General features: G+C 40.7%; 1 protein-coding gene across 4 annotated transcripts in view; it reads left to right on the top strand.

Moving 5' to 3' along the window:
* The window catches only part of stxbp6 (syntaxin binding protein 6 (amisyn)), a 369474-nt gene that overhangs the window by 311735 nt on the left and 35729 nt on the right, over window positions 1-22010 (top strand). For all 4 annotated transcript variants that reach the window (XM_078406411.1, XM_078406409.1, XM_078406410.1 and 1 more), the window contains 2 exons: window positions 3253-3383; window positions 7969-8134. In XM_078406411.1, the coding sequence (XP_078262537.1) occupies window positions 3253-3383; window positions 7969-8134 (297 nt within the window). The remainder of the gene's footprint in view (window positions 1-3252; window positions 3384-7968; window positions 8135-22010) is intronic.

Here is a 22010-nt window from a genome sequence, read left to right as displayed (position 1 = left end):
TTGATACTCTAGCTGTGGCCCACCCACCCTGTGTTTATTATGATTTTCTTACTCTTATATACTATTACAGCCCAGCATCCCAGAAGCTTTATTTAAAACCAAATTCTCAACCAATTCATTGTCACTTTCAATGAACGCAGGTACCTCAGAGCTCTCTGCCCCTTTTCCAGGATTATGTTCTCATAAAGACTATTATTGTCCTCTGCACAGTTCACTGCATTTCGTGCTTCGAAGCATGGTGATCTCTTGTGCAGTAAATTTCTGATTCTTAAATTCTGATTATTTAATTCTGGTTCTGACATTTCGAATACTGTCAAAATGCGACGGGGCCATTTGACTAATGGGAGCTCCCAATTATTTAATTACAGCTCTGTCTAAAAATATCTGGCATAATAATTTTCCTTCATAATATATTTACAAATTTGCCTCCTATGGTGTTTGGAAATCAGTTTTTCTTCCTAATTGCATTACAACTGTGGTATTATGATGTTATTTCATTGATATAATTTATTTTAACTAAATTTGTGTTTTCTTTAGTTTCTATGGTTTATTCTATGGCATTCTTAGTCTCGCTAATTTCCTCTTGAGTACAAAAAATGTCTAGGTGCAATATTATGTGGAGCTTTTTGGGCTTTGGTGTACTGTGAGTTGTTACGCAATGGAGTTCTCTCAAGCAAGCCATGAGTGAAAATAATATTCCTCATTAATGTAAAACCAATATTTCATGTAGCTTTTTGAATGCAGATCTCAACTCAGAACAAGTTAAAGTTAAGCTCAAGTACAATAGGTAGAGCAAAGGGTGTAGAATATAGTTCTCTGTGTTATTACGCAACAGTTCCAGAGAAAAAAAATCAATGTCCATAATGAGGAAGAGGAGATTCTGACTAGATCGGGAAAAAAATAGCTTATGGAAAGGCAGTTTGAGAAGCCAAATAACAGAAGGGAAGAAGCTGTTCCTGAGTTTGGTGTTGTGCACTTTCTGTATCTTCTGCCCAATGAGAGTGGGGTGAAAAAGGAATGAGCAGGTGGGAAAGTTCTTTGATTATGTTGGCTGCTTTCTGGAGGCAGTGTGAAATATAGATGGAGTCATTGGCGGGGGAGTCTGGTCTGTGTGATGGACTGGACTACATCGACGACTCTGTAACTTCCTGGACAGAGTTGTTCCCTAACAAAACTGTACTGCAACCCAACAGTGCTTTCCATGATGCATCAGATGAAGTTTAAGAGTCTTTAGAGACATGCCAAATTTCCTCTGTCTCCAGAGGAAGTAGAGGCATTCGTGTGCGCCTTGGCTGTTACTTCCATGTGGTTAGTATACAACAGATCATGACTGTATAGGGAGTATAGTAAGGGACTAAGAACACATCCTTGTGGGGCACCAGTGTGCGAATTATTGTGGAGAAGGCATTGTCCATTATCCACACTGATTGTGGTCTATGGATCAGAAAGTAAAGGTTCTAGTGGCAGAGGGTGCTGACCCCTAATTTGGAGATGTGTTTATATGGGATTATAGAGTTGAAGGCAGAGCTGCAATTAATAAATAAAAGCCTGAAAAGTGGGATAAGGGCATTATTGCAGTTGATCTGAGACCAAGCATAGACTTAACAGGCCTACAAGTAGTTGTTTCCTACTTTATGATAAATCCTAAAGACCAGTAAGTCTGTGACTAGAATAAACTAACCAAAGATGACCCAGTTTAGGAATGATATTTTCAGATCATTGGTAGGTGAAGTCACATAATTGAATGTCATTCATCTTAATAGTGCAGGTGCAAAGAGCACTTGCTGTTGGGCTTATCCCAAGGCATGTTACCAAATAATCTATTAAACTTCTATAGTTATACATTGGAAAGCCTGGTGGAGAGCATACAGTGGTTGTGCCACGGTCTGGTTTTGTAACATGAAAGGCCAAAAGTTAAGGAGGCTGCAGAAAGTACTAGACATTGCTCAGTCTATCACAGGTATTGGCCTTCCCACCATTGAAGAGATCTTCAGGAAGCACTACCTCAAAAAGGCAGCTTTTTGACAGCTTTAATGCCATCAAAGACCCGCACCTCCCCTCCCATGCTCTCATCTCGCTGCTACCATCGAGAAGGTGGTACAGGAGCCTTGACAGTTATGACCAAGTTCAAGAAAGCTTCTTCCCATCAACCATTAGGCTCTTCAACCACCTTATGCAACCCTAACTCTAACGATGTACTTCAGCTTGCACTATTGTGGTCTGGTTACCTAGTATAACTGATAATTTATCATATCAATGTACTATTGTTTATTATTTAGTTATTGTGTTGTTGCCTTAATGTGCCTGTAAAGCTGAAACAAATAATAATCAGTCTGAAGAAGGGTCTCGACCTGAAACGTCACCCATTCCTTCTCTCCCGAGATGCTGCCTGACCCGCTGAGTTACTCCAGCATTTTGTGTCTCCCTTCGATTTAAACCAGCATCTGCAGTTCTTTTCCACACAAATAATAATGTTATTGTTCTGTTCCCAGTGCTATGACAAATTAAACCCTCTTAACTCCTTGAAGGATATGGTGAGAATACCGAGGAATTTAAAGGAAAACTGGAAAAAGATCAAGTATCAGTGGGGCACAGATCAGGAGGGAGTGATTGAGGTCAAAGTTTTGCGTGTGAGATTTGGCATCGACATTCATAAGGGAGAGAGTGCAGCATTGTTTTTGTTGCTGGAGGGGTTTCGGAGCGAACTAAGCCTTTGTCACGTCGAACTGAAGAAACATATTTTTCTTTGTGACATGTTCCAAGCAAAGCAGTCGGGTTACCTTCGTTGTTGAGCATTAGAAATTCGAGCAAAAAAGTTTGACAAAGTGATTTCAGCATGGTGTGAAAATTTACTCTGTACAGGAGAAGGAAAGGAGGCCATGTGTGGCCATGATTATACCTGGTGATGTACGAGATTGGACCATAATGACAATGTGCACACCAATTATATTGAGGCAGGCTGGCCTATGTTTTGACAATAAAACACACTTGGATACAAGTTGTAAAAGGTAGTTTTTCTCACTGTTGATCCTGCTAAGCGGGAATATTGCAAAGCTCTCTGTGCATCCCATTGCCGCTATGGACCATGATGCAATGGAGATGATAAAGACATTATTTGCGTGTTCAAAAATAATTTAGATGATATGTATTACTACCATCAATCAATTTGCCACTTACTGAAATGGGCATGTGATTTGCAGGCTTTCGGCATTGCTGTCAGAATATTGAGTAGCCAGTATTTTGTTTTCGCAGTGACCAATAAGAAGCCCTCATTGGTTTCCATTACCAAGGTCAAGCAATTTGAAGGTTCAACATCCTTTGTGCGAAGATCACAGTGGATGCTCGAGCAGCTTCAACAAGTGAATGGCATAGACCCCAACAGGGTGAGTCGAGAGAAGCAATACTAGAATGCCATTTTTTGGCATACAAGTTTCATGTAATGTTTGATTTGTACTATTTATAATTCAACTTGGGGAAATGTCAAAATATATCACACTTCATTCTATTATTGGTTTGTCTGGAGTCTGAATCAATATTCATATTCCACAAAACACTTTTCTCCCTTAGTATGTGCTATCTGGCACAGGGTAGCTGACTGCCCACATTCAGTGTGGTGAGTGTAGGAATTGAATGTGTTGGCCTATTATCTAGACTTAAAGGAGCCATTATTTTTACCATGCTAAGAAAGCAAGGAACACCCCTATCCCCTTAATGTTCTGCCCATTTTTGGTGCTAGAGTTTAATTGCACATAACACTAAGAAACAATTGAATGCAACATTTTGTGGTATGGAAGATTTTTGTACCAGTGACATCGGTCTCTTACGTGACATATAACATTGAAATATAATTTACATCAAATAGGTTAGCCAACATTCTACATTTCATAAAGCAAATTGGATAGATGTAACAATCACATGCCTTTATAACCTCTTTCCAATGGTCAGCAAAGTGATCGTCAGAATCCTCAATCTATCACCAAACTACTATTAATGAATTGAATGTGTACTTCAGCTTATTCCGTCTTTTGCCGACACCATTTTGCTCAAAGGCATGGCTGTGATCAAGTTTGGATGCAGGGATTAGCTGCATTTTCCCTCAACACAGTAACATTCAGCTGAGCACGGCACCAAGAAGTTTGCCTGAAATTTTGCATCATCTGCGACTTTGGAAATTATGCCCTGAACACCCAAGCATAATTCATTAATACGGTACAGCACAGGATCAGGCTCTTTGCTTACAAAGTCTGTGCTAAACGTTGCAAAGACCAACTCTTATCTACCTACATATAATGTGTATCCCTCCATTCCCTGCAGACCCATGTACTTATCCAAAAGTTTCTTAAATGCCAATATTGTATCTGCCACCACCAACACCCCCGGAAACATATTGTAGGTACTCCCCATCGTCTGTATAAAAAAAAAAACTTGCCCCACATATCTCCCTTAAGCTTTGTCCCACTCACCCTATACGTTCATAATTCATAAGACATAGGAACAGAATTAGGCCATTTGTCCCATCACGTATGGTCTGGCATTCAATCATGGCTGATCTATCTCTCCCTCTCAATCCCATTCTCTCACCTTCTCCCCTTAAACTTTGACACCCTTACTAATCAGGAACCTATCAATCTCAGTTTTAAAAATATTCAAAAACTTGACCTCACAGCCATCTCTGGCAATGAATTTCACTGATTCACTACCATCTAGCTAAAGATCTTAAACCTATGTGCTCTAGAATTTGATATTTCCATCTTGGGAAAAGGCTTCTGTCTGTCCATGCCCCTCATAATCTGGTATGCTTCTATCATGCCTCCCCACAACCTCTGGATTGGTCCAGAGAAAACAATTCTCCTTCTAGCTAATACCTTCTAAACCAGGTATCATTCTGGTAAATCTCTACAGCCATTCCAGAGCTCCACATCATTCCTATATTGGGCGACCAGGACTGCTGGCAATGCTCCAAATGTAGCCTTCATGTCATCCTTGGGCCACATTGAATAAGATGGCTTTTCACCATGGTCTGTCACTTTCATAGTCGCCACTGCTGAAGCCAGATTTTATTAGAATTTCCAAGCAACCTTGGCTGGTATCCACTTCGAGCCTCTAGATTTTTTCCACATTCCTGACTTGCTTTTCTAGTGGCATGAAATCTTCATTGCTGAATGCTCTTCAGTTTCTTATTGCTTTCTGCCTGTTCAATATTTTGAAATTCTCTAGCACTGCTTTTATAGATTATTGGGAGAAGAAATTAGGACTTACTCTTTCTCCGGTCTGGCATGAAGATAGTGGGCACCATGGCCGATGTCACTGTGAAATTCTGGTTTTATGTTGAATTACAACCAGAATCATGGGGAATTCACAGCAAAGGAGGAGGGTTGAATGTTCAAATCCTCACTGTCTTTGTTCATTATCAATGAGACAGCTAATCTCATTGTATGTCCCTTCCTTGCAACCTCTGAGATTTTGTTTCTTTAAGTACTGATCCAGTTCTATTCTGAAGGCTACAGCTGAACCACCCTCCATCTGTCAGTCAGTCAATGCATTCCAAATTGTGAACTCTCACTGCATTGAAAACAAAATCTCCGGGTGTTGCCTTTGGTGTTCGTTCATTTCAAGGCCTGCAGTATTTCAAAAAGCAGGTTGGAGTCGGTCATAACGTCCCTTGAGCCTTCTCCGCTAACCAAAATCGGGGCTGAACCTCTAAATCATTCTTATTTTCCTGTCCTGTTCCATGTTCCTTGATTTCCCCCAGTGGCCAACCATCTCTCAGCTTCAATCTTGTATATATTCTTCAACTGAACTCTGTGTGTACTGCAGCTGCCAGTTATCAGCTTGACCTCTCTGCTTTTTGTGCCCCTAAAATGGAATTCTAAAAAATTGTCTTCATTCATAATTTAGGTTGGGATAAAGACGCAGGGCTGTTCAAATGTATTAGCTCTGCATCTCGTAACACTTATGTTTGTGAAAATCTATCATAATTTCTGAAATGCTGTCCCTGGAATTATGCACTGTGACCAGATATTGTGTTGCTGCAGCATGACTTTCAGCAATTTATGTTCTAGTTTTCTGGTTTCTTTAATACCAAACTACCATCCTTTAATCTTTTGGATTATTTTGTATATGATGTATATTTGGCTTCCTAAATCAGTATTGAACTTCAATGCTTCTGTACTTGTTTATTTAGCATTTAAATGATTGTTTTAAAATCTTTTGCTTCCTCCAACAGATTAATATGTCTGTTTATTTTTACTATCAAAGTTATCTAATAATTTTAAGCGTCAGTTTACGGTACCTATCTTGTCACAAATGTTTGTCTTTCTATGGCTCTCTGAGTTATACAGATAATTGAAAATGATCTAGATTTTGCTGTACTCTGAAGGCCTCAGTGAAACATTAAATGTTAGGAGTGTGCATTATTAAGAATGCGATACTGCAGAACTCTGGGGAAAGTTTGAGTGCAATAAAATGATGACTTGCAACTTTCTTTCAGAGAGCTACCATTGATGTGAAGGTCTTATGGCCTCCCAAGCTCATGCAGATATTCTTTAACTTTTTGTTTTTCTCTCCTTCAATCCTATGTCTATATCCCAAATTTTCTTTTCCTGCATTTCCTTCTCTGAGGATTATTTAATCTGATCGGGTTGAAATGGTTTCTTGTCTCTTTAGCTGCTCACAAACTACATCTTACATCCCTACAGTCCCAGAGTCATATAGCTTGAAAACAGACCCTTTGGCCCAACTCATCCATGCTGACCATGAACTCCATCTAGACGTCCTATTTGCCCGTGTTTGAGCTATCTATCTATATACTAAAACTTTTGTTTGTTTGTTTGTTCCTGAACTACAGCCAAAACAGTACATAGCGCGACAATTTTAGGCCCACCTTACTCACAGTCGTCCCTTTGGTGCTAATGGAAGAAGTTTCATTGAAATCGGTGTTATATTTTTTAAGTTATTCACATTTTAAAGTTTAAATCTATCTCCTGGGGAGGGGTGGAGGGAGGGGGGAGTGGAGGGAGGAGGGGGGAGTGGAGGGAGGGGAGGGTGCTGCACCAATGGAGGAGAGGTTTGGGCCCAACGGGTCCACTTGGTCTAGTATCCCTCTAAACTTGTTCTATCCATTTTGCCATCGATATGCACTTGCCTCAACACCTTCCTCTGGCAGCTTTTTCCCTATATATTTCAGGCCCTGTGAAGAAATTACCCGTCAGGTTCCCCTTTCACATTAAATGTATGGCTTCTTAGGGTAGTCTGATTTTCCTCTAGGCTAGGAAAAAGACTCTGTACATTCACCCTATCTATGCCCCCATGATTTTATACATGTCTATGAGATTATAAAGATAGTAAAGAAAGTGTATGGTATATTTGCCTTCATTGGTTGAGGCATTGAGAATCAGGAAGTCATGATGCAGGTTTATAGGCCTTCGGTTAGATCGCATTTGGAATATTGCATGCGGTTCTGGTCACCCCATTACAGGAAGGATGTGGATCTTTGGAAAGGGTGCAGAGGAAGCTTACCAGAATGATGCCTGGATCCTGACCTGTAGTGAATAGATTTGGGCTCAACAATGATATCCCCATGGTCCATAATTTCTAATTTGAAGACTTGTCCATTTTCCCTTTATTGTCTGCCTTCTACTGTCCAATCACTTTTCTCACCAAGCCGATAAAATGTCCTCAGTTCAGTGAACTTGCATTTCAGATAAATCTCCATTGTGGTTTCTTAGAGAAGGCATAACAATTTCTTCCTATTGTTAATCCATTCATCAAATTTGTAAATCAATAAATGTTAAAAGATTATTGTTCTACAGGTGCTGCAGGAGGGACATTAACAATCCTTGCATGTTACAAACTAATCAGATGGAAGTTGTGCTTCATTTCAGACTGCATGTATAGGACATTGTTGGTTCACTTTGTGCATTGGCATTGTTTCAACACAAAGTCAATTTCTTAACTATTTTCTTTCAGGATTGTGCGGAATTCGATCTTGTGTTTGAAAACGCCTTTGACCAGTGGGTTGCAAGCACGGCCTCGGAGAAATGTACATTCTTTCAAATCCTTCACAATATTTCTCAGCGATATCTTTCAGACAGGAAGCCAGAGTTCATTAATTGCCAAACTAAAGTGTTGGGTGGTAAGTTTGCTTTTGTTATACTGTGATTGTCTTCAAATCTGTAACTTTCAATACAATTATCTTCTAATTGAATTGTGATTAAAGGCTATCTGAAAATGTATTCACAGCTAAGGATTCCAAGGTGATTGTAGTACACAGCAGGGAAAGTAATTTGCTTGACTTAAAATCTCCTACACCCATCAGATGGCTTCATGCATTTGTCTGGTTCCATTTCACTTGCAATCATGAGCATCGTTTTCAAATGTTGAAACGTTTGCATGATTCTGTCGCAAGAAAAACAATTAACATTTCCGCTCTGTAGCATCTCATTAGAACAGTGAAAAGTTAGGAAATATGGAAGCTTAAATCTACATCTCAATCTTATTCATCATTTACTGAAAAAAAATTACACGGTACAAGGCATGGTTATTAAGTTGGCAGATGGCACTAAAATAAGGGGTGTCATAGGCAGTAAAGAAGGTTGTCAAAAATTACAGCTGGGTCTAGATCAGCTAGGTAAGTGAGCCAAGAAATGACAAATTAATTTCAATTCAAATAAATGTGAGGTGTTGCATTTTGGGAAGTCAAACTAAGGTAAGACTTTCATAGTGAATGGTAAAGCCCAAGGGAGTGTTGTAGAACAGAGGGATCAGGTAGTACAAGGTAGACACAAAATGCTGATAAAGCCGGTCAGGCAACATCCCTGAAGAGAAGGAATGGGTGACGTTTCGGGTCTAGACTCTTCTTCAGACTGATCGGATAGTACAATTACATTGGTTTATTCTTAACATATATACCGAGATAAACTTTGTTTTGCATGCTATCCAGTCAAATTATACCATACACGAGTACACTCCAGCCAGTCACATGGAAACAAGGAGCGCAAAGAGAAAAATGACCATAGTGCAGCTTTTCTTTCTATAGTGTTACAGCTCTTTGGAAATTCATGTAAAACTGGTGCAAGGGTTGCATTCACCATGAATTTGGTGTCACTGGTAGACATGAGGATGAAGAAGACACTGGGCATGCTGGCGTTCATCAGTCATGGCATTGAGAAGAGAAATTAGGTCGTTATGTTGCAGTCATACAAGACATTGGTGAGGGTGCCATTAGAGTATGGTGTGCAGTCTTGATTACCCTGCTACAGGAATGACACCATTCAATTTGAAAAAGTGCAAAGAAGATTAACGAGAATGTTGGCAGGACTCGAAGAACTGATTTATAGGGAGAGTTTTGGTAGGTTAGGACTTTATTCCTTGGAGCGATGCAGACTTAAGAGGTGATCATAAAGTGGTGATAAAATCATTGGGGAACTGTTGGGGTGAATGCACAGAGGAAAGGTAATGAGTTTGAGAAAAGCACTGTAATTGATAAAGGCTGCACAGTCGTTAGGTGGTTGGATAAATATTGTTGGCAAAACAGTAGTGGAACATTAAAATACCGGATTAAGGAAGGAATGGTTGACAGCGCTATATAAATCTTTATGGAATGGCTCAGGATGAAGCAAATGAAAGGTAAGAGGCCTTGTTAGATTCAACACTAAACCAAAATGAAAGGGCAGTCAAAAAACTTCATATGATGCCAAATAATATAAAGAAAATTGGAGAATTCAAGTCGAGTTTATTGGCAGATGGACAAGTATGGTGACATACAGATACAATGATAATCTTCCTTCCAGCAACATCACAAGCTCAGCCAATACACAAAAATATAAGAAAAAGAAAAAACACAAAAATGTTGGAGTAACTCCAGCATTTGTGGAAGTCATGAATAGGTGGCATTTCAGGTTGGGATTCTTCAGGATTCTTAAGAAAGGTCCCGACCCGAAATGTCATTTATCCATGTTCTCCGGAGATAATGCCTGACCGAGTTACTCCAGCACTTTGTCTTTTCTTTTTGTAAACTAGCATCTGCAGTTCCTTATTTCTGCACAAAAATATAAATTATATATAAATGACACAAATTCTACAAGACAAAAAGAAAAAGACTGCAATAAAGAAAGCATAAGTGCAAATCACATTTGGAAAACAAGTTTGTGACAGTGTAAGAGATAGTCCATAGTGTTCTGTTGCTCAATTAGGATTATGCAGGTCGTCCAAGAAGATAGATGTAGAAAAGTAACTGTTCCTGAATCTTGTGGAACAGGTCTTCGGGCTTCTGTATCTCATGCCCAACAACAGCAGAGGGCACGATCCAGATGATGGGAATCCTTGATGATAGCAGGCACATTCTTGAGGTAGTACTTCGTGTAGATGCTTTTGATGGTGGGCTGACCCCACCACTCCCTGCAACCTCTTATGTTTCTGTGCGCTGTAATTGCCATGCTGCGCTACTGTCCAACCAGTTATGATTTTTTTCCATTCTGCACGTGCAAGTTTTTTTTATCGTCTTTACTGAATCTCTTTACACTTTTAACAAAGTAATGGTGCTGGCACATCTTATTTGTGACTACATCTGGGTACTGGGTCCAGGACAGGTCATTGTGATGTTCATGCCCAGGAAGCATAAAAGTCCGAGAAGTAGTGATCAAATAGTGTGCTGCACTTTGAAGCCATGCATCTAGTTCTGTTCCCCAAGGAATGCAATGTTGTAGTGCTGGAGGAGGTCCAGAGGACAGTTGTTTGGTTGGTTCCTTAAATCAGGGGATTGAATAATGAGGATATATGAGAGAAATGTTGACTTTCCAGCCAGAAAGGCAGCTTTTCATCTTTGGGTTATGAAAGATTTAGAACCAGATAAAAGTGAGATTAATATAAGGATTAAACTATCAGATATATACAGTGGTGGCAGAAGCCCTTGAAATATTAAAAATAATTAAATGGTTCTCATGAGGTTTGCTGCGACCTTGCCTTTCTCGATACTTGCACATCAAATGAGCCAAGTGGTATTCCTTTTAGTATCCAGTTATGATGTGAATTTATGATTCTTGAATCAATTGTTCCTGCTCTGAAAGTTGCCTTTTTGCAGCAGCGTCAGAAGCCAATTGAGACTCGTAAATCAATACCTCTGTTGAAGGCATGGGCAAATTGGGAAATGCCTTGTGCACTCTAGCCCGTATGAAGTAGAGACAATTGCTATACACATCCTCCCTCCCGCCTCAATGTTTGGGTAGGTTTCATGCCCATAAGGTACATTTACTTTGTCAACTGCTGGGACACTTTCACATTTGTGTTTATCAGGGTCCGAAGAGGCAAGAAGTAATTCATGTTTAGATCCTATTTGTTTGGCTCAGTGTGCAAACTCCACTATTTTCGATAGGTATTCAACAGAAGTGGCAATAAAATGTGATGTTTCCCTCCTGGCAATGTACTCCAGTGGACCTCTTCAAACTTGGTGTGTTTATAGGACATTCCTTTCAATTTGACTTTGACAAGATCAGGAAGTGCCATTTTGTGTTAAACAGTACTGAAGGACAGTACTTATCTGAACATTAATTGTGAAATAATAATTTAACATGTACTATGTTTCATTGTGAGGACTCGTATATCCACAGTAGTGGCGCAGACATTGAGGCAGCACAATGCCATTAAGTTGGCAGAGAAGATCGAGGATGTTGCCAGGACTCAAGGACTTGAGCTGTGGGGAATGATTAGGCAGACTAGGTTTTTATTCGGAGTGCATGAGACTGAGGGGTGATCTTAGTGGTGTATAAAAGCATGAGTCGCATAGATAGGGTGAGTGAGTGCAAACCATCTTTTACCCAGTGTAAGGGAATCAAGAACCAAAGGATAAAGGTTTAAGATGAGAGGGAAAGATAGGAATTTGAGGGACAACTATTTTCACATAGAGGGTGGTGAATATATGCAACAATCTGCCAGTAGACGAAGTTGAGTGGGTACTATGACAGCATTTAAAGACACTTGGACAGGTACTTGGATAGGAAATGTTTAGTGCGATATGGGCCAAATGTGGGCAGGTGGGACTAGCATTGATGGTGCATCTTGGTCAGCATGGACAAGTTGAGCTGAAGAGACTATTTCTGTGATGTATGACTGTCTCTATAATAATAATAATAATAATATATTTATTTTATATAGCGCCTTAACACATGCACAAAGCGCTTTACAAATACAATTAACATAGAAACAAACAGACAAACAGACAAACTATCCTGACGGAAAAGCGGCGAATAATCAACGCCAGCGTCCTCTCACGTCAGGGTCCGGCAGTAGACATTAAAGAACACAAGACACACAGATACAATTTTTTACACAAAACAGCCATCACAGTGATTGCTCTAGGCATACCCTCACTGTGATGGAAGGCAAAGTCTTATCTCCTCCTCGTTCTTCTCCCGTGGCGCCACGAGGTGATCGATGCTCCCAACCCCTTGAAGCCCCCACCGGGCGATGGAAAGTCCCAGGGTCGAGCCGAGCAGGCCGATGAAAGTTCTGAGCCCCCACCGGGCGATGGAAAATGCCGCGGCCGAGCCACGCAGGGCGATGAGAGTCCTGAGCCCCCGCCGGGCGATGTAAGTTGCCGCGGCCGGGCCACGCAGGGTGATGAAGGGCCTGCGGGCGGGTTGATCGTGCCTCGTGCTTCGGGGCGGTCGAAGCTGCTACGGCTGGAGCTCCCAAAAGCCGGTCGCCAGCCAGGGACCTGCGAGCTCCCGATGTTGCGGTCTGCAGGGCCCACGGCCAAAGCCTCCGAGATGGTAAGTCCAGGCCCTGCGACCGGAGTCTTCAAGGTCGATCCCAGCTGGAGGCCGCCGACTCCACGATGTTAGGCCGTTGCGCGAACGGAGATACGACACGGTAAAGGTCGCATCTCCGTTGAGGAGGAGATTTAAAAAAAAGGTTTCCCCCAACCCCCCCACCACCCCCCTACATACACAGAATTAAAAATAAAACAAAACGTACATTTAACATCAACAATGAAAAAAAAACACAAAAAAAAAACGGAGAGACTGCCGGTGAGCCGCAGCTGCAGAACACAGCCACGCCCCCAAGTCTATGACTTGGACTATGTCATTGCTCAGCAGCATTGTGGCTTCATTTTTTGTTTGTTTGCACTTGTTACAGTAACAGTGAATCCAGTTCACTCTAACATCAGATTCAGCAAGAATAGGAGACCATTAAGTCCGAGAGCTAGTGATCAAACAGTACACTATTCTTCTGAAACCATACATCTAATTCTGTTCCCCAGGGAATGAGACGTTCTCTGTGTGATAAAGCTGCTCATCAGATCTGTTTAAAATCTTTCTCCCTTCGCCTTGAAGGAAGGGAGCATGAGGAAGACTGTTGTGTGATGCGCATGTTACTGGACTAGCTGGGAGTGTGCTGGGCTATTCATTCAGACACGTCAGGTCAAATACCACAACGGCAGCTTGGGAATTTAAATTCATCTAACTGAACACATCTGAAGATTTTAAATATAAAACCAAGGAACAATTAGGTTGTTGTGATGATGTGTCATTAATGTCCTTGGAGAAGGAAGTCTGGCATCCTTACCCGATCTGACCTTTTTGTGACACTCAAATGCCACCTCAGTTAAAGGGCAAATAGGAATGGACAAAATATGGTGTATTTACATATTTCACATTCCAAGGATAACTTCAGATCAAAGTTCCAGCTGATATATTCTATCACCTGTGCTGATATTTTAAAAGTATGCTTTTGAGGACCTCAGCAGTCACACGTTGCAGAAATATTCCTGATTCCTGACCATCTCAGAACTGGCCCAGCTCTCAAAGATTTGACTACGAAAGATTAGAGTTAGAACTATTTATTTTCTTTTCTTCCCCTTTCATTCATCTGTTTGGTTATTTGGAGCAGAGTAATCTTCGGATCATATTTCATAATTTAGTGGGCAGAGTCACTTTGATCCAGAGGCTAGAATTTATTTGTAAGACTTTGTTGAAATGGAGAGGGGGAGTGCAACTGATGCAATGATTATTCTGCTAAGATTTGCTTCTTGCTGCTAGATTTCTAAAGTGGAATTTGTCTATAATAGACAATAGACAATAGGTGCAGGAGTAGGCCATTCGGCCCTTCGAGCCAGCACCACCATTCAATGTGATCATGGCTGATCATTCTCAATCAGTACCCCGTTCCTGCCTTCTCCCTATACCCCCTGACTCCGCTATCCTTAAGAGCTCTATCTAGCTCTCTCTTGAATGCATTCAGAGAATTGGCCTCCACTGCCTTCTGAGGCAGAGAATTCCACAGATTTACAAATCTCTGACTGAAAAAGTTTTTCCTCATCTCCGTTCTAAATGGCCTACCCCTTATTCTTAAACTGTGGCCCCTGGTTCTGGACTTCCCCCAACATTGGGAACATGTTTCCTGCCTCTAACGTGTCCAACCCCTTAATATTCTTATATGTTTCGATAAGATCCCCTCTCAGCCTTACAAATTCCAGCCAATGGGCAGAGTGGGTACTTAAACAATGATGCTCTACTTTCTGCTTTGCACCAAAACTGCCTCATTAAAATAAATGACCAGTTTGGATAGGCAATATGAAAAAGCCTAAATTTAATTCAGAGTGTGCAGTAGCTTATTTCTCAGTTAATTGGATAATATTTTTCTTCTTAAACCTGTCATATAAATCAATGCTAAAGGAGTGTCCAGCTCATTCAAAGCCAGCAGCTTTATATAAGGCATCTCAATGCTTTCTTTTCGGAAAGCTTCTGTGATGCTTTAACACAATAACGCACTCCTGCCAACAGAAGATCTGCAGCATTTTATTCAATGCGGACAGTGATGGCATTTTTTTTTTTTAAATCTCTGTTGCTCAAATGTACTAAAGTGCAGGTGATAGATTGTGTGAGGAAGAAAGAAAGACAATATTTTGCTGCTCAGCACAGTCCTAACGTGCTGATCTTTGCACAGCACAGTCAAATCTTTGAATGTGGAGGGATAGGTTAATACAATATAGCTTTTTATTGTATTAGAGCTACAGCTTGGAAAAGGGGCCTTGCAGCCCACTGATTCCATGCTGTCCACCAATCACCAGTACACTAGTTCTGTCCTACACACTAGGGAGAATTTACAGAAACCAATTAATCTACAAACCTGCATGCCTTTGGAACGTAGAAGGAAACCAGAGCACCCAGAGAAAACCCACGTGGTCACAGAGAGAACGTGCAAAATTCGTACAAACAGCTTCCTTAGTAAGTATCAAACCTGGATCTTTGGCGCTATTAGGCAGTAACTCCACCACTGCACCACTGTGCTACCTCAATGTAGTTTAATATAGTCAATGAAATATTACAGTACTCATCTTTTATAACTAAAGGCATAGAGTACAGAGGAGAAATTGAATCCCAGTTGGACTGTCATGCTTAATTCAGGAAACCATACTTGAGCAAGGATGTGAAGGGTAGCAGAAGGTATGGATCTACATAATTGGTTCCAGGGATAGAATAACCATGTGGGGAAACTGGAGTTCTGCAGAGATGTCTGGCAGATTTGTTGGAGCTGTTTTAAAATCATAGATTTTAAATTGAGTAAATAAAGATAAACGGTTTCCATTGGCCGAGAGGTCAATAACCAGAATTAATGCAATTGAAGAAAGAACCAGTGGCAACGCAGAAATGTGCACTTTGGTGGGAATAAAGAATGCACAACCTAATAAGTAGTAAAAAACGAGTCGGTGTTAACTTTGAAAAGGAAATTAGATAAGTATTTAAAGGAGAAAAGGTTGTAGGCAATTAGGAAAGAGCTAGATCGAGCTCTTAAGGATAGCGGAGTCAGGGGGTATGGGGAGAAGGCAGGAACGGGGTACTGATTGAGAATGATCAGCCATGATCACATTGAATGGTGGTGCTGGCTCGAAGGGCCGAATGGCCTCCTCCTGCACCTATTGTCTATTATCTATTGAAAGGGAGGAATGGGCCCAGATTGCTCTTAAGAAGACTCAGCACAGATTTGATAAACTGCATGACATGCTCCTGTCCAGTACTATGCAATTATTTAATTATGTTAGATATTTTGCATAAAAGCAGTCTGCAATGTATTAGATTTCTTTAAAAAATATCCTGAGTAATATATGAAGTGACTGTGCAAGGGATTGTGCCAGATCTTTGTTTCCAGTTCTTGGTGAAAATACACCACGTCAGTGCTGACACCTTTTCCTGAAGGTCATTCTGAGACCAGTGCAAGTGATGGTTGATGGTGCCCCAGGGTAATAGCTGGGCTATGTTATTGTTTTTTCTTTTATTTCTTACGTTCAGCAATGTTACCGCCAAGCAGTGATAAGGAAGTGACTTTTCGCTTGAAAAGAGAGCGACAGGGATTGCAGGCAGAGGCGGTGGGGGGAAGCAGTTACCCATGATTGCCATCACTGCTCCCTGGATGGCTGCTCTCCATAGTTGGTGCCTTCATATTAGTTGCATGGGGAGACCCATTAGTTTTTTTTGTCCACCACTCGATAGTCACTTACACCACCCCGATAGTAAAGCATGAAGAAATTGAAGACCAGTATTCTGGGTGACAGAATCTCTTGCAAAGTATTAATGGAATTGCCAAAATAGACAAAATTAAAACACGTTTTGAGTTCATGGTACTTTCTGAAAAAGGTATTTTTTAATATATATTTTGGTGTTGATATATGACTTCTGTCTTCAGAAGGGTAGTGACTGGAACAAGACTTGTTTATAAGTTCGCTGGCAGGAAATTGAAAGAATTATGAGTGATGTGTTCCAGTGAGACTTACCCAGCTGTGGCCAATAGAGCAGTGATGAGCCCCTGCAGGGAGGGGAAAATGGCAGTCGTAACCATATGCGCAGCTTAGGCATTGACAAACGGAAAGAATGACATTGAATTTGATGGCACATTCTGCTTTATTAGTGCTGTTTTGCAAAGTATTTCATTTTAATATATTCCAAAACAGCAGAGATTGAAAGCCTTGAGGTTTTTCCGAAGGGATGATCACACTGAACTCTGGAAGTCACTGGATTCATTAACAATGTGATATTGCAATATTTGTGTCTTACCTGCAATGCACAGAACAACAATCTCACCCTTGCACAGATGACTGTACTGCTTTGTAGTCCCAACATTCCCACTGTGTCTTCTGTGCAATTTCTCCCTCATTCTTAAAGTTTTATTCCATATCTTGGTCCTCCTTCTGCCCAAGCATTTGTGGTCCTCGTGTTGTCCGTCTTTCCCATGCGAGACGGCTTCGTTGTCTCTGCTCTGTGAGTACGTTGGGTTCTCTTCCCCTAGGCAATGGGTCCTCTAAATCTTTCAATTAATTTCTCTCTTGCCTTCTGTAGTTTCTAGCTTTTACTTTCTTCTTTTATTCTATCTCACTTTCAATTGCTTTCTCCTGCTTCTCTCTGTTTCACATCCCTTTCTTACTCCTCCTCCTCTGTCTCACCTCCTTGTCATTACCTTACTGTAGTTATTTTGCTCTTTTATGTAACCCCACGACCTGGAAAAAGCACGTAAAATTCTATTGTGGATGCCTGCAATGTGCCTTTATCAATTGGCATGTTTCCCACTGTCATTATAAGTTTCATGTACATTTACAATTATGCTAAGGAGCTCATTTCTTTTCCAACGAAAGAAATACTGCAAGGTTTGCCCCATGAGCATTGGAAATCAGTGGAGACTCTGCAAGGAGTAACAGAATTCCATGGTGTACATGGTTTCTTCACATTATTTGCAGTGGAAGTAAAGCTTTTACACTACAAGCTAGTAATTACAGTTTGATGGCAGTCTGATATTGATTCCGAGAGCTCAGGAATTGTTTTGGAATTGAAATGTCACATTGACGAGGTTGAAGGTGCACTCTTGCTGAGATTCACAATGAGGTGTATTGCAGCTTGATAGTATTTGGAAGGAGAGAGTGCTGCCTTCAAAAAAATGGTTGTCATGCTTGACCTAATGTTCTTGTGTTGAATGCTGTTGAACACAGGCAAGAAAATGTTTCATTAACCGGCATTGTTATCACCAATGATAAGGAGGACACTGGCTGTAATTACAAATCCCAGCCTGTAATTAGAGAATACCCAGATCAGTACTGCTGGTCCTCTCTGGGATGTTGTTTTCATTCCGTGAATTGCTTGTCAGTAGCTAATGAATGGTCCGAGCTGCAGGGCCAAGTTTATCAGAATCAATATCAAATATGTGAAAGAAAGTAATGAAAGTTTTCGGAGGGTGGATAGAAACGACCCTTGCTGTGTGCCTGCTTTCTCACTATGCCTGGTTGAGGTGTGGAAATATTTGCCATTAAAATCAATTTGCCCATCATTTCCAAAATTATATTAACCAGTAGACATTTAATAGTCGCTCAGCTAAAATAAACGGCAATGCAATTTACTTGATGCAGTAATGTAAGATCATAGAGTCATAGAGCTATACAGCATGGAAACAGTCCCTTCACCCACCTTGTCCATGCTGACCAAGTTGGCAAACCAGGCTGGACCTATTCACAAGCATTTGACCCAATTCGCTCAATGCTTCCTATCCATATATCTGTCCAGATGACTTTTAAACATTGTAATTGTACTGCAGTGTTACCTGCAAATCCAGTTATTTTTTCCACAAATCTTTTCCTTCCTTTAGAAAAAGGTCATGTTAAGATCTTTATAACTCGCTTCAAGTAAAATAAGTTTGAAATAGGTTCGCTTCCACAAATAGAATGATTTATTCTTCTTTGTTAGAGATGAGCTGTAAAACCTGCCATACAGTCGTATGTCTTTTATCATTGTCGCATCAGCCGAACCAAATTCTGTATATTTGTTCCAATACAATTCATTTGCAGGTTACACGTTTGCCAGTGGAGAAAGGTTTGCTGAACAATTTTGGAGATAAAGGCATTTCAAATGACTCGTGGTTTTGTAATAATAACGTTGGAATTACAAGGCATTTTGACATCATTGTACAGAATATGTGCCATATTGTCAAAATATACATGAAGGGAAAGTTGGCCAAACTCCACTGTCTTTTAGTGTAGGAAGGAACTGCAGATGCTGCTTTAAACCAAAGATAGATACAAAAAGATGGAGTAACTCAGCAAGTCATACAGCATCTCTGGAGAAAAGGAGTAGGTGACATTTAGGGTCTCGACCTGAAACATCACCTATTCCTTTTCTCCAGAGATGCTGTCTGACCCGCTGAGTTACTCCAGCTTTTTGTGTCTATCGACTGTCTTTTAGTCTATTTATCACTCCTTATAGATGTTGATTCATTGGGAGGCTACAGATCCAAGCACTCATTCAATGGCCATTGTTCATGGGTCAGCCGGCTGTTTGACTTCAAGAAGAATCCCAGCCAAGCCTGATTGTGTGCTTGTCTGTTCTATGCACACTAACTCATTTAAAGTTGGGCCTGCTGGATTGCAAATTGAGAGGGTAATTCTGGTATCTATTCCCATTATAAAACAAAAGTCAATTATAAACCATTCTTGGCTAAGATTAACTATAGACTATTGAATCAAGTTACCAGTTATATGTAGAATTTTGGAGCTCAGAAATAGCATACATGTACCAGAAATGGCAGAAATTGAAGCAGATACAATTATATTTTAAATACATTTAGGACAAGTGCATGAATAAGAAAGGTTTAGAAAGATATTGGCTGAACACAAATAAATGGGACTAGTGTAGATAATAATAATAATAATGCATTTTATTTATATAGCGCTTTTCATATACTCAAAGACGCTTTACAGAGATTTTGAGAACATAGGGAAATGAATAAATAGATAAATAAGTAAATAAATAAATGAACAGAGAAAGGAGACAGAAGGTGAGGTGACCTTCAGTGGTTGAAGGCAGTACTGAACAGGTGAGACTTCAGCGATGTTTTGAATGTGGTGAGTGTGGAGGAGTCTCTAACGGTTTGGGGTAGTGAGTTCCATAGGGTGGGAGCAGCGATGGAGAAAGCCCTGTCCCCCCAGGATCTGAGTTTGGTCCGGATGTGGGGGGATAGGAGATTGACAGCGGCAGAGCGGAGGGTGCAGGTGGGAGTGTGCCTGTGGAGGAGGTCGGTCAGGTAGGATGGGGCCAGGTTATGGAGGGCTTTGTAGGTTATGAGGAGGATTTTGTACTGGATTCTCTGGGGGATGGGGAGCCAGTGAAGTTTATAAAGGACGGGGGTGATATGGTCACGGATCGAGGTGTGTGTGAGTAGACGGGCAGCGGAGTTTTGAATGTATTGAAGTTTATTGATGATTTTTGAGGGTGCGCCATAGAGGAGGCTGTTGCAGTAGTCCAGACGGGAGGTGATGAAGGCGTGGATGAGGGTTTCTGCAGCTGTGGAGGAGAGGGATGGACGGAGACGGGCAATGTTTTTGAGGTGGAAGAAGGCTGTGTTTGTGATGTGTTTGATGTGTTTGTCGAAGGAGAGGGTTTGATCAAGGATGATTCCAAGATTCCGGATGTGAGGTGAGGTGGATACTGGGAGACCATCAATGTTGAGGATGAAGTTTTGGGTGGATTTGGTGAGCGTTTTAGATGGACATCTTATTTGGCGTGGATGAATTGCGCTGTGTTAGTCTATGACTAATCTATTAGTCTAATTTGTCTATGCAGTTCCTGTCTGTCAGATCCCTGTTTGAGTACAACTTGAACTGATTTGATGGAAGTATTCTGCGAGCTGTAAAAATGAGTTTGGATTATTTCATTTCTATAACTGACTTGCTTCTAATGGACAACAGAGACTAAAACAATTGCTTCACTAGACTGAAGTAAACTGTGAAGTTTGCCTATAATTTTATGATTGTAATCATTTAACGCTGTGACTGAGATTGATTCTGCTCCATATTGAGTTTATACTGAATTGCTTATGCTTCAGCAGATCCGTATGTGAGCTGAGTTATAACAATTCACATTGTTATAGAATCTTAATATATAATCTCACCCATCCTTACCCCTCTGGTTTATGCTTCAGCTTTCGAAAGTTTTAGTTCCAAAATTCTAAACAATGAATCTAATGCTAGATTCTTCCCTGAGCTTCACCTGGACTTCTGCAGTCATTTTGGTAATTTTCCTCCTCCAAAGTACAGGACTATGAAATGTGAAGGTGTAATTGTCATGATTTTGATCTAGTTTTATTCTCAGTTATGGGAATGCAGGATAATAAAAGCCATTCCAGGGCAGAGTTCCAGTTTCAATCTCCCACACTCTTGATTTCCTCCTCCTATTCTCCAATTTTAAATGCTCCAACTCTCGGTACTGAGGTTTGGCTGGGAGCCGCACCCACACACCCTTTGTCTGTGTGTCATTCTCCACTGAGAATGATGATTTGGAAATGTTTTACTGAAATTGCTCCTTTTTGTTTTCTGCTCTGTTCACTTTGTTCCAAAAGTTCATGAACATTGATATAATCAGGAAGTCTGGCTGATTTTTAACTTGAGTTCACGAGCCTTATGGCCAGTTTTAGTGTTTCTGTCTAAATGAAGACACGCTCCAAGATCTGTAATGTCCAGGCAGCTACTTAACAAAATGTGTTTAGGCTTTGGTCAAACAATGAGATCCATGTTAAGAACATAGAACAGTACAACACTTGAACAGGCCCTTCAGCACGCAATGTCCATGCTGAACCTGATGTCAAGTTAAACCGATCTCATCTACCAGTTCATGATCTGTATCCCTCCAATCTCTGCATATCCATTTTGTTGGGTTTATACTTGGTTTAGTGAGGGCATTGACAGTGATTTGCTAGGGGGTACTTCTGGAGGAGAGGTTAAGAAGCCAGTTTCCAAAACCTGGTCAGCTAATTCTCCTGAATCATCAAGACCGATTGACTTTGGCATCAAATTTTCAGATAACATTTCTTGCAAATCATAGCCATTTTTTCTGGCCGCAGCAAGAAAGAAAGTTGCACAAAACTCGTCCAATTTGAATTACTTTGGGAAGCTAACAATTTTCTTCAGACTGCAGGCTGTGTATGAAGGAGAATGTTTTCTCCTTTAAGTAAAAGAGCAGTGGTGCTCTTCGCCAATAATA

The sequence above is a fragment of the Rhinoraja longicauda genome, chromosome 10 (genome assembly GCF_053455715.1).
Source record: "Rhinoraja longicauda isolate Sanriku21f chromosome 10, sRhiLon1.1, whole genome shotgun sequence".
NCBI classification, from domain to species: domain Eukaryota; kingdom Metazoa; phylum Chordata; class Chondrichthyes; order Rajiformes; family Arhynchobatidae; genus Rhinoraja; species Rhinoraja longicauda.
Note: the sequence above shows the minus strand (reverse complement) of the source record. Positions and strands in the feature narration are given on the sequence as shown.